This window comes from Natrix helvetica, assembly GCF_964273705.1.
Source record: "Natrix helvetica genome assembly, chromosome: W".
Lineage (NCBI taxonomy): Eukaryota > Metazoa > Chordata > Lepidosauria > Squamata > Natricidae > Natrix > Natrix helvetica.
Window position 1 is genome coordinate 86,710,449 of NC_138555.1, and position 12,360 is coordinate 86,722,808.

General features: G+C 53.8%; 1 protein-coding gene across 1 annotated transcript; it reads left to right on the forward strand.

Moving 5' to 3' along the window:
• Nucleotides 1–353: 353 nt before the first annotated feature.
• Nucleotides 354–9,505, forward strand: LOC309400787 (glypican-6-like). Its single transcript, XM_081969449.1, has 10 exons — nt 354–693; nt 1,159–1,317; nt 1,866–2,176; nt 3,055–3,135; nt 3,871–4,036; nt 4,348–4,478; nt 5,181–5,321; nt 7,107–7,243; nt 7,618–7,793; nt 8,517–9,505. The coding sequence occupies exons 1-10, from the start codon at nt 537–539 to the stop codon at nt 8,765–8,767; spliced, it is 1,710 nt and encodes a 569-aa protein (XP_081825575.1). The 5' UTR covers nt 354–536; the 3' UTR covers nt 8,768–9,505.
• Nucleotides 9,506–12,360: the final 2,855 nt, after the last annotated feature.

The following is a 12,360-nucleotide window of genomic DNA, read 5'->3' on the forward strand; positions in this document are numbered from 1 at the left end:
GACACACACACACACACACACACACACACACACAGGGGGGGGGGGAGAAGTGGTCAGGCAAAAAGGCTGCCTTCTCAAACTAAGAGGAAGATAAACGGCTGGTGGGAATCAAGTGGGAAGTGGCAGCCAGCACCCCATCTCTTCTGAAGGCGTATCTATCGCAAGCCTAGTGGGAAGAGCCGCCCTGCCCCTCTTTGCGCTCAGGTCCTGCAGAGCCCCTCTGGCCGAGCAACGGGGAGGAGGGGCCAGCCGAGCAGCGGGGCAGGAGCAGAGCCCCAGAGGCCGTTGGGGCCACTCCCCATTCCGCTCCCATTGTCCGATGCCCGGCCAGGAGAGCAGGCGGGAGGCACTAGGGCCCGGCGAGCCTCACCCGCGAGTGGGCTTCTATTGTCTGGCAGCCGCTCCGCTCAGCGCGGGGAAAGTGGCCCGTTCCTTGGGTCCTTCTCGCGGACCGACCTGGCCGAGCGGTGCGAGCGGTGCTTGGCGTGAAGGAAGGGCTCCTCCTGCCTCTCCCTTTGCGCCTCTCCCTCGGCGGGATGGGGTCGCCGCTACCGCTCCTCTGGGCGCTGAGCGCGCTTCTTTGTGCAGCCGCGGCCGGACAAGCTCGCGGGGCGCGGAGCTGCGCGGAGACCCAGCAGGCGCTTGCGAGCCGCGGCTTCTCCCTCTCCTCGGTCCCGCCCACCCTCATCTCGGGTAAGGGCGCTCGGGCGGAGAGCTGCTCGAAAGGCGCCGCGGCCGAAGTTTTCTGTCCCGCGGGCGGGGGGTGGGCGAGCAACGGTGATTGGAGCGCCGGGAGATTCCGCCTGTCCCGCTCCAGGAACAGCAGGTTGGCCGGTCTTTGGCGAAGGGGAATCCTGCCGACCGTTCCCCGCCCTTCCCGTTGCTCTGCTCGGACGGGCTCTGGGCGAGAGGAAAGTCCTGCGAGGGACGCCGCTCTCCTCTCTTGGGCCACTTGCCCCCCCCCATCCTCCCCCCCACTGAAAGCTCCGGGGAAGAGGAGGGGAAAGGGCTGGTGAGGAAAACTTTTGCCCAGGGTGGAGACTGAGGGAGGGCGAGGCGCTTCCCTTGCGCCCCCCCCCCGCTTGTCTTCATCCCAGAGGCGAATCCTCCTCCGAGGGGGAACCGATCCGCCTGGAGCCTCCCCTTCCATTCCCGCAGGAGAGCACCTTCGCATCTGTCCCCAGGACTACACCTGCTGCGCCAGCGAAACGGAGGAGCGGCTGAGCGAGCAAGGGCAGGCGGAGCTCCGGGCGCTCTTGGGGGAGACGGGCGCCTTCCTGGTCAGCACCCTGAGCTCTCGCCAGCAGCGCTTTCAGGGTGAGCGAGGGGAAGGAGCCTCTCTCGGGCCCCCTTTGCCCAGCTGGCTGCTCTCTTTCCTTTTCCCTTTCCCTTCCTCACACCCCGCCCCACCAATGGGATCTAGAATAGTAGGGTCGGGAGGGAGCTTGAACACCCTGCTCAAGCAGGAGACCCTGGGCCCTTCCCGAGTCTCTTCTTGGAAACCTCCCCTGATGGAGCACCCAGAATTTCCCCAGGTAAGCCTTCCCACTGTTAGGAGATGCCTCCTCCCCTTGAGGTTGGGTCTCTCTTGAATCTCTCTTCCCACCTGTCCTTCTTGTCTTGCTTTCAGGGACTCTGTAGATGAAGGTTACCCTTCATTCCCTTCTCCTCACATACAAGCCATGATGCTACCCGGGGTCGCTTTCCCACCTGACCCCACCTCAGAATTTCAGTGGGCAGCCTTCACTGCTGGCATTGCCTGTTTGGCAGCCTCTCCCACGCAGAAGGGGAAGGAGAAGGCGGCGGTTGGCTTTTCTTTGGGCTCCGCTTAATCTCGCTCTCCTTGGTGTTTCTTCCACTTTCAGACTTTTTCCAGGAGCTTCTTGCTGGAGCTGAGCGGTCTCTGCAGGCCATGTTTGCCCGTTCATATGGGCGCCTTTATTTGCAGCATGCCCGCCTCTTCCAGGGACTATTTGTGGAGTTGCAACATCAGCTGAAGGGGTCTCAGCCCAGCCTAGACGAGGCCCTGAGTGACTTCTGGTCTCAGCTTCTGGAGCGGATGCTGCCTCTGCTTAACCCCCAGTATAGCTTCCCAGAAGGGTACCTGGAGTGTGTGGGGCGCCAGGTGGAAAGCCTCCATGCCTTTGGAGACAGCCCCAACCAGCTCCGGGTGCAGGTGAGCCCTGCTCCTTACAGGACAGCCCTTTGGCTTGGAGCAGGACCGCTGGCGGGGTGGGAAAGGGTACTGTCCCACTCACAGCGGCCTGGCAAGGAAGGCCTCAGTCAGAGAGAGCCAAAAGGGGGAGGAGGGCAGTCCTTTCCCTCTTTGCCCTGCTGCCCCCTCAGCCCCACCTTCTGTCTTGTCACATCATCTCCCAATCCGTAAACTAAGCTGCGTGAAGCATTCCTTCGGGTGCTGGAGTAGCCAGCATTGGAAATGACCATGGGAGATGTGAGCGGCTTCCTACTCTTTGGGCGAACCAGCCTCTGCCACAGCCATGCCCACCCCAGGGTGGGTCCAGGGTAATCCTCGACCTTTTCCAAACAATCCCTTGCCAATAAAACAGAGAGGCCTGCCTTCATAGGGATCTCTAGGGCTCCGTGAAAAACAAAGACACCCCTCCCCCAAACTTGAAATGTTGCCCCTGCCCACCCTGGCACACAGGCATGCAGCTGCAGTGATGGCTAAAAGTTTGTGCACCCTTTTGAATTGCTAATGCTTCTGCATAAATACGACCTAAAATGTCCTCAGTTTTCCATAGAACCTCAAACTAGATAAAGGGAATTAATTTGTTGAATGGGCGCTCTCTTTTTTTTAGTTTTAGGACTTGTGTGTAAAACTGATCACATTTTAGATCCTGTTTCTAAGGAAAAATGGACAATTCCAAAGAGTGCACCGTTTAAGCGCCCTTGAAGAGTTTGCCCCTTGCGACTGCACACTTTCAACCAAAGGCTCCCCGTTAGATGCAACCTCCTTGCTCTGCCCCTGTGTTTGCCCCTTGTGGATGGGCACAGCTCCTCTGAGGCCTGGTGTCGCTTTCTGTTCCTGCCCAGGTATTTCGGGCTTTCCTTGCTGCTCGGGTCTTTGTTCAGGGCCTGGGCACAGGACGAGACATCGTTGCCCAGGCAGTGAAGGTGAGTGATTGCGCAGGTAGGAACCAACCTTTAGGCGTGGCAGCAGGTGGGGCTAATGCTAGAGAGCACCTGGAGGCTCAGGAGAGAAGTAATGAGCTGCCCCCAGAGCTTCGCATAATCCCTGATCTCTGGTCCTTCCGACACGCCCTAAAAAGTTGGCTTTTCCAGCAAGCCGGCCTGGCCTGTTAATTTTAACTTATTTTAAATGTATTGTCTTTTAAATTTGGTTTGTTTTTTGGATATGTATTTAATTTTTTTTACTTTTGGGATATGTGTTTTTTTAATGTTGTACGCTGCCCTGAGTCCTTTTGGAGAAGGGCGGCATATAAATCCAAATAAACCAAACCAAACCAAAATAAACCAAGAGAAGCTTCTCCATAGGTTCTCTGGGGCTGCCTTGTGTGCAAGCAATGCCACCAACCTCTTCGGTGAGGGTCCCCTCCTTTCTTGCAGCCGGAGGGGCCTGCAAATGACTTAGCCGCTCCCCCAGCCCTCCCTGTCATTTCTCACCTTCCTGGCCACTTGTAACGGTCTTCCCTTGTGGCCATGTCAGCCGCAGTTCCACAAGAGTCTTTCAGACCCTCTATCCTCCCCCAGCCCTTGGGCGATAGCCCATTTCTCCTGGTTCTGGGCCAGGGTGGCCTGCAGAATGAGATGGGCTTCCTGTCCGGATGAGCTCCTTTGGCCCTCTCTCCAGGCCTGATCCTGACTCTCCCTTCCTCCACACTTAAACAGCTGTCTCCCACTGGAGAGTGTCGACGGGCACACATGCGTCTCTCCTTCTGCCCCCTTTGCCGTGGGCTTCCAGCCCTCAAACCTTGCCATGGATTCTGCCTCAACGTCATGAAAGGCTGCTTGGCGAGCATCACAGAGATGGATGCTGAGTGGGGGCGCTTCCTGGGTGAGCACGCAGGGCAGAGAGGGGCAAACTTTGAGGTGGGGGCAGTGAAGCTTCTTTTCAATGGCAGACTCCCGTGAAGCAGAGTTTCCCTAACTGAAGTCTGAGGGTCCCGGGACTGCTGTTGGCCTTTCCTCTTGTTTTTTCTGGGGACCATGAAAAGTCAGTCCGTGGAGACCACCACCTCTCCCTAGCAGAACCTCGATGGAAGGATGCACGGGGCAGCGTAGGATCCCCTTAAAGCAGGGGTAGTCTTAAAGTTTCCCCGGTGCATGGATGGGGAGGGCAAACAGGCCCCTTTTCCTTCTTTCAAGACGCACTAACCCAACTGGCAGAACAACTCACCGGACCCTTCAATTTTGAGTTGGCGGCTGATTCCATTGCGGTGAAAATTTCAGAGGCCATAATGTACCTGCAGGAACGCAATATACAGACATCGGCTAAGGTATGGACTGAGATTTTCCACATTGGTTGTCTCTTTTTCCCAACAGAATTTCTGCCTGTCATATAGCTGGCAGCCTAAAATGCAGACTCCGCTAGAGACAGAAATGACAATTTTGGAGAAAAGATGGAAAGAGTGTGGGAACTTCCCAATCCTTTAATTTGTTTTTTCTCCTCATCTTGCCCAAATAAGACTTCGCTTCTTGGGCTAGGAGAGAGAGGGGGGGAGGGAGGGAGGGAGGGAGGGAGGGAGGGAGGGAGGGAGAGAGAGAGAGAGAGAGAGAGAGAGAGACCTTTCTTCCTACAGTCTCCTAAGTAAACACTTGGAAGGGCCTCCTCAGATGTTTTGTGGGTGGACAAGAAGCCCCAGAGTATAAGAATGATAACCATAAAATTTCATTTTGTCTGGGAGAGCTACAAATACCAGAGCCTGGTGCCTTATAATGCATTAGCTGGTCTCACAGACACCTCTGGGCTCTTGGTGTCTTTTGGCCACCCTGGGCTAACTGTGGTTAGTCGCCTTTCAGGATCTCCATCTAGACGGGACTCACGGAAGGCCTGCTGTGGCTGCCTCCTCCTGCCTCCCTTCCTCCTCCCGTGAGGCCGAGTGCCTCCTTAGAAGCAAAACCTCAGCCTCTTCTATGATTCATTGGCATGGACTTAAACTAAGCCTCTCCACCTGTCGTCATCCATGCTCTACCTTCAGGTGTTCCAGAGCTGTGGCAACCCACGTCCGACTCCCGCCCGTTCCCGACGTGACCCCCAAGAAGGAAGCAGGCACCACTTTCAAGTCTACCCGCCAGAGGAGAAGCCAACCACCGCAGTGGGGACCAACTTGGACCGGCTGGTAGGTGGCAATTCGGGAGCAGGCTGACTATAGGTGGGCTTCTAAGTTCAAAAGTGGCCGTGTTCTTCTCCACGCCTCTTTCGGAGGGCAAAGCAAAGCGGTTTCACAGACAACCCAGGCAGAACGGTGAAGACTTCCATGCAGGGGGTGCCTTCTCTAAGGAGCAGACAGACAAGCCCCTTCCGGTTAAGGGAGCAGAAGAATGTTAACTACTTTCTTGAATTGTTGTGGATGCTTCTGATGCCCCTTCTGGGTACAGGTTCATGGCTCGTCCAGCCCCTTTTTCCTCTCATCTTCTGATTGCTGTGGCCTCTTCTGGGGTCTGGTGAAGAAAGGCTTTGGGCCGGGGTGGGTTTCAAATTTTTCTTTATTACCAGTTCTTTTGGCATGGCTTATTTTGTGGGTGTGGCTTGGCAAATTTATGTTACAGATTGGAGATAGGAAATAAAATATGTGATAAAACTTTTTTTTAAAAAAGCCCAAAGAAAGCAGCAACCCGAGATGCGCAGAGCTGAACGCTGGCGAGCTGGAGGGTCTGAAGAGTGCGTGGTTTTGTTCACTGCCTGTGAGCTCTATGTGGGGGTGGCAGCAGCTGAGTGAGCAAGCCAGCAATCTGCTGGCTGCTGAGCACCCTGCTCATGAGTAAACTTGCTCATGAGTAAACTGCAGATTAGAGGCAGACGGCAGATCCTTGCATGCTCACCTGGCTGCTCCAGCTCGCAGGCAGCAAACAAAACTGCCGCCTCCTGCCTCCATGCATAGAGGAGGTGGGGAGACTTGATCCCACTTAGGAGGCGGTGGTTGCGAAGCCTCGGGGCTCCCTGAGCAGCCCATGCTGCTTACCTGTGTGTAGGCACTAGGAAGCAGTTGTGTGGATGCACGTGGTGAAGACGAGGCAGGGCCAACATCGGAGTGAGCTTGTTCGGGGGCATGGCCAGCCAGCCAGCCATCACTACCTGTTCGAAAACCCACGCCCAAGTACCTCTATCAGTTCTCCCGAACCGGGAGCAACCCACCTCTGCTTTGGGCTCATGAGCCATGCCGTGTATCCCATCAGCTTTTGCCATCCCTGGCATGGCTAGGCTTGGTGCCCCCTTTCACCTCTGGGTCACCTCTTGGGTCACAGTGCCGCCTCTCTTTGGTCTGGTTAGCCCTGGCCAGAAGGGCTCCCTGTTGCAAGAGGCCTGATTCTGTGGGACTCCATCCGGGCCATCGGGGATCGCAGCTTCTCCAGGGGAAGCTCCGGCTTAAAATGGGAGCCTTGGAAACTCCTGGGAATGCTCCTCCCCACAACTCTGAAATGAAAAAAGGGCTCATTCCAATCTGAATGTTTTATTAACATTTCCCAACTGTTGGGGACCCCTTCACCAGGCCCCCAAGTTTTAAACAAAGGTCAGGAAGGAGATGTTGAAATTGAGATACCTATCCTCCCTTCTGTCCTCTTAGCCTGCTACACTTGGGCGCATAGACGCAGCTAAAAAAGCTTTGCCAAGGGAAGCAGAGCAGTGGCCGGGTCAATGCCTAAAGGGGAGGTCCTGCTCTTTGGACACAATTTCTGCCCCAAAGCCCAGCCTTATGGCCTGGCCAGAAGATCTGCCTAGCACTGCGGTGTGTGGAAAATGGCAGTGAAGTCTCATCCCAGGTCTTCCTGTCTACCCATCGTGCTTCACACAGGATGCTGCAAACAGGACCGACTGCCCTGCCGGAAGGGAAGACGGCTGATGTGAGGGACAGCCCCCTGGGGAAAGCTCTCTCACCAGGCTGCCGCCCTCTTTCCCCTCCCAGGTGGTGGATTTGAAGGAAAAGCTTCGTCTGATGAGGCGCTTCTGGGCCCTGCTGCCCCACACCCTCTGCAGCAGTGAGAAAATGGCGGCTGACATGGCAAATGAGGACAGTTGCTGGAATGGTCAGACACGGGGCAGGTAGGGATCCCAAAGAGGCTTGGCTTGACCAGAAGTGGGCTTTGTGCCTTGAGAGCCAGGGGGGCTGCCTGTATTTAAGCTAAGAGAAGAGCCGGAAAGGGGAAATCACCTTCCTGTGTGGCTGTTCTTTTCTTAAAAGTTGGACTGTCTTGCTTGCATGCATGCGTGAGCGTGCGTGTAACCGTGCAAGGGAGGAAGAGAGATTCAGAAAAGAAGTGTGATGTAAACGTGGGATCAGCCGTTCAGTCTTCTTGGGTCTCTGTGCATGCGTGTGCGCACGTGTGTGTGAGCAGACTCCATGGTTTTCCTCCACTGAAAGATTGGTCTTCCCGGATCCCCCTTTGATAGCTGCCTCCTTGCAATCAACCATCCAGGTATCTCCCAGATGTGACAGCTGATGGACTGATGAACCAAATCAACAACCCAGAAGTGGAGGTTGACATTTCACAACCCGACCTTCTAACCCGGAGACGTCTCCTGGCTCTGCGCAGTATGGCCTCGCGCTTGCTGGGGGCATGCCATGGGCAAGACCTTGACTTCCAGGACACGGGTGAGGTTGCAGCTTCTTCTTCCTCTCCACTGGCACCGTCCTGCCAACCTGCAGCCATGGATCTTTCTTTATGACAGCTTTTACTTATTGCCAGCCTCTCGGAGGAACTCTCAGGAGCTTGTTGGCATAAAAAACGCCACCAGGCAGAACGGAAGTCGTGAATGAAACCAACGCTGCTCCCTCTCAGGGGTGGCTCCTAAGCAGAGAGTCCCTTGTCCCCATGGGCCCCCTGAATTCAGGAGCTTAGCAGTCTTGCTTGCTGCAGAAAGGCGGGGGGCTACTGAGATAACGGCAAGGTCCCGGGAAGGCTTTCTGGTGGGATCCTGCCAAACCACGCAGGGAGCAGTGATAGGAATCATCCCCTCTGAGGACCAGAGCAGGAAGCTCCCCCTCTTCATGGAAGGGTTACTGCTTTAAGGGGTAAGGCCAGCCCCCGGAGACCCCTTGCAAAAGAGCTTGTTTTCTGGCTCCGCTGCGTTTCCCACACGGAGCACCTTGTGGTTTGCTTCGTTGCAGAGCTCCCTTTCTGCCCAGAAAGCATGGCGAGTGAGAGGGCAGGAAGCCTCTGGGAATCCGTGAGGGAGAAGCTTTGCTCTTGAGGCTGCCATCCACTCATTGCCTCAGGGGACAGGCAGGCAGGCAGGCAGGCAACGTGAGAAAGCTGTGGAAAACAGCTGCCCGGTGCCCGTCATCAACCTTTCTCGTCCTGCTTTTCTGTTCCAGATGACGATGGCATCAGTGGCTCAGGTGCTGGATATCACGAAGACCGGCCAGCCTCCCCAGGGTCGGGGGCTTCTGGGAGCTCAAGGCCTTCCCCCGACTCTCGAGCCCCTCGAAGGGAGCAGCCTGGGAAGGGCTCCTCCTCCCGGCAGAACCAAAGCGGGGGCAGGCTGAGCAGCGGGGCTGGGCCTTTTCCACCAGTAGCCCTCCCGTTGGCCCTCTGCCTGACCTTGGTCTTCCTCGGGGGCAGGTGAGGAGGGACTTGTCCCCAAGCATCAGACCTCCTTTACGAAAAAGCCCCCCCCCTCCGTGTGCCCGAGGGAATCGAAAGCTGGAGGGCCAGGTTTTGTAGGGGAGTGGCTCATAAACCCGACTTCTTTGCTGAAGGGCCTGGAGGGGAAGGGATCCCAATAAGCTGGTTCACCTTTCGTCTTTGGAAAGCAAACCGTTTCCCTCCTGGTGTTTTGGGGGATGGTAAGCTTTGAAATAACCCTTGTTTGTTGTTTCATTTTCATACCTGCAACTGTCCAGATTTTATGACTAGGATGGGCTCCCCTACACTTTGTTAAGTGGAGGGGGAGTAACTGGGGGAGGGGGGGCTGCAGACCACCCCCAAGTTTCCCTCTTCCATACAGTCCCCAGGACTACTTTGATCAGCAGAAGAGACTCCTGCATTTGGGCTGGTAGCAGCTGCAGGGATAAGCACAAGTGGCCGGATCTCTTCCCTCTCACACACGAACACACACACCTTCACACGCACGTATACATTCTTCCTGCCTCTGTGCCACTTTCTTATGCATGCATGCTTAGAATCACTCAAACACCCCCCACCCACCCACCCCACTCGTACACACAGACACTTTCCCCAAAAACCTTTTGTGGGGGAAGCAGCACTGATCTTAAACCCAAACACTCAACCCTCTGCTGCTGTTATTTTTTGAACTCTTTTTCTTAAATTATGGAATAAAATATTTAATTTATTGTGTTCCGTATTAACCACATCTCTTTCTCACTTATTTGGGCTCTTTTGTTTGTGCAAGTCTCAAGACTTTAAGAAGCACAGAACATTTATTTATTGAAAGTGATTAAATGTTGATTTAAATTGATAGGTTGCCTGACTGTTACAAAGTGTATTGTTTGTAGGCTGCCCGGAATCACCTTATTGATGAGTTGTGTGGCATATAAAATAAATAAATAAAACTCTGGGTAGCCACAAAAATATATAAAAATAAAGATACAATGGACACAAATTAAGAATATGGAAAATGGCAAGGATGACAAAACAGAAACAAACACAGAGAAGCACAAAAAGGAAGCCACACAATCCACCATTCGCTCCCCTTGCCTTAAGACTTGGTCCAAGACTGAAGTCTTCAAGGCCCTTAGAAACACCCGTGTATACGTGGGCTTCGTTCCACCGGAGGCCCTGCTGCAGAGAAGGGGAGCTTCCTACGGTCCTCATAGATGACTGTGTAATTGAAAGAACCTGTAACATACCAATATTGCTAGACAATTTTACAAGGGGGTTGAAAAATGCCAGTCCTTGCAGTTATGATCATCACAGCATCCCCACAGTCACAAGTTTCACTCGACATTAGCTGAAAACGGCAGGAACTTTCTGAGCCGGTTTTCACCACTCGTACCAATTTCACGTATCCAATAAACCTTTCGAAGGATCTACCCGTCTCGGAATTCCGCTTTCCACGGGTGCATTAATTGGAGCGTCGACACACGGGACAACGCAAGAACAAGAGGACCGGGCGTTTCGGACCAACGGGCAGCCCCCGGGATGGTCGGAGGGCACGCAGAAGCAGGGTACCGGGTCGTCTTTTCCTCCTCTGGGTGCAAAAACATTGATTTATAATAACAGCAAGAAATAACAACCATTTTTAAGCGTAGGAAGGTAACTTCACCAAGACAAGACAATTTTTTTATCTTTCAACAAGAGCAGGGAAGCGATGTAATATTTTTTATCTCTTCATTGTTCGCTGTACGGAGAATTCATTTTCATAAATTAGAATTATAAGATTCCGCTTGTCGCTTTAGGCGCCACAATCGAAATAATTCCTAAGGCGCGGCAGGACGGTTACCGTCCCATCACGGGTTTTTCAATTCGACCGGGAAAAAGTTCTGCCTCCAAAGCCCCCATTTTTCTGACCGCAGCGTCATGAATTTTCCTTTTCTCCTCTGGGTGCAAAAGCGTTGATTTTTAAAAAACACCAATACCATTTCGAAGCACACCATTCCACCGCAAACGAAGTCCTCTCACGGGTTTTTCAATTTTGAGTGCAAAAAACATTGGTGTCTAAATCCCCCAGAAGCTTGATTTTTAAGAAGAGGAAGAAATAGAATACGCAACACATCCCTACGATTTCTGCTAATAGAACAAGAAAATTATAAAATGACGTCAACCGCATATAAAGAAAACTTGTATAAGATGTTTTATAGGTGGCACTTATCCCCATCGAGAATCGCAAGAACGTTGAAGAATAAGTCTGAAAAACGCTGGAAACGTCAACATACGCCGGGCACATTCTACCAGTGGCGTAGCGTGGGGGGTGCAGGGGGGGCCGGCCGCACCGGGCGCAACATCTGGGGGGGGCGCGCGCTCGCACTCGCAGCTCTGACAATGCCATAGGTCCCTTCTCCGATCTGGTTCAGCTTCTCGAACTCCTTGACGCTCCGGCATCTTCCCAGCTGGAAGGAGAGCTGGTGAGAAGGCCGTTTCTGCGGCTTGGGGGCGCGGGAGGGGGAAGCAGCAGGTGTGTGTGTGTCGGGGTGGGCTGGGGGAGCAGCTCCTGCCTGGATGCAGCACCGGCGCCCGGCAGGTGAGCGCGGACTACACACCCCAGCCCGGGCTCTTGCTCTGCCATGCTCTTCCCTCCGCCGCCTCCCGCTTCCGCACAGGCCAGCTGGAAGGGGCGGGCCAAGAAAGCCTGCTGGGTCACCCCTGCCCGGCCCCGCCTGCCAGCCAGGAGGGCTTGCTTCGTTCCTGGCCACTGACGCTCTTCTCCGAACAGGGGCGATGGGCACCTGGGCAGCCCTTGCCCGGTGCAATTGGAGGGAGGGGGCTCACCAGCCTCCCGACCCCACAAGGCAGTCGGTCTATTCCTTCTTTCCTCAAAAGCAGGGACCTCCCCCCTCGCCTGGATCCAACTGCATGCCAAGAAGCCTCTTACTCACTTTAGGAAGTGAAGAAATTCTAAAAGTAGGGCTGCTGCACCTGAAATTATAGCCCCAATATTAATTGATCTGTGCAGGTACAGTTCTGTTCTTGACTTACTGCATTTAACAAACACAAATATTGGAAGAGAAGTTACAGTTCCCTCATTTACCTCTGGCTAAGCTTTGCCATTCCTCCTTCTCTTCCCCCACCTCCAAATGTGGCCATGAAGGTGGATTTCCATTTATGGGGGGTGGGGAGGAAATATAGCCCCCTAGGAAATATAAAAATGCTTCTTGCTCCTGACGGTCAAAAGAAGGCTGGGAGACCAAGAGGGAAGGCATGGGGGGTGTGTGTGTGCTAAAAGCTGCATGGACCTCTCACATTCTGTTGGGAGAATTTCCTGGGTTCCAAGGAAAGAAAACACAAAAAAACAGTTGCTTGGAAAGAAGTTTCTCTATTTTATTTGGCTCTAAAATTGTTCAAAGCTTGTTTCTAGGACAGCTGACAACAGACTGGCACATCAGCAAGGTTTATATACCCTTTTTAGCCTTTGGTGTGAGTGAAATACGTTTTTATGACCAAGAGAAAGCAGAAAATATTTTTATAGTTAAAGGAAATATTCTGCTTGTTACCTTCTTTATCAGCAGAAACTTTAATAACTGCATAACATTCACCATTGGA

What these genes read in the sequence shown, in the direction of transcription:
- LOC309400787 (XM_081969449.1), top strand. Translation starts at nt 537, where the DNA reads ATGGGGTCGCCGCTACCGCTCCTCTGGGCGCTGAGCGCGCTTCTTTGT. An exon ending in CCCGCCCACCCTCATCTCGG is followed by an intron (nt 694 to 1,158) that starts GTAAGGGCGCTC and finishes CCATTCCCGCAG; the next exon opens with GAGAGCACCTTCGCATCTGT. An exon ending in AATGGTCAGACACGGGGCAG is followed by an intron (nt 7,244 to 7,617) that starts GTAGGGATCCCA and finishes TCAACCATCCAG; the next exon opens with GTATCTCCCAGATGTGACAG.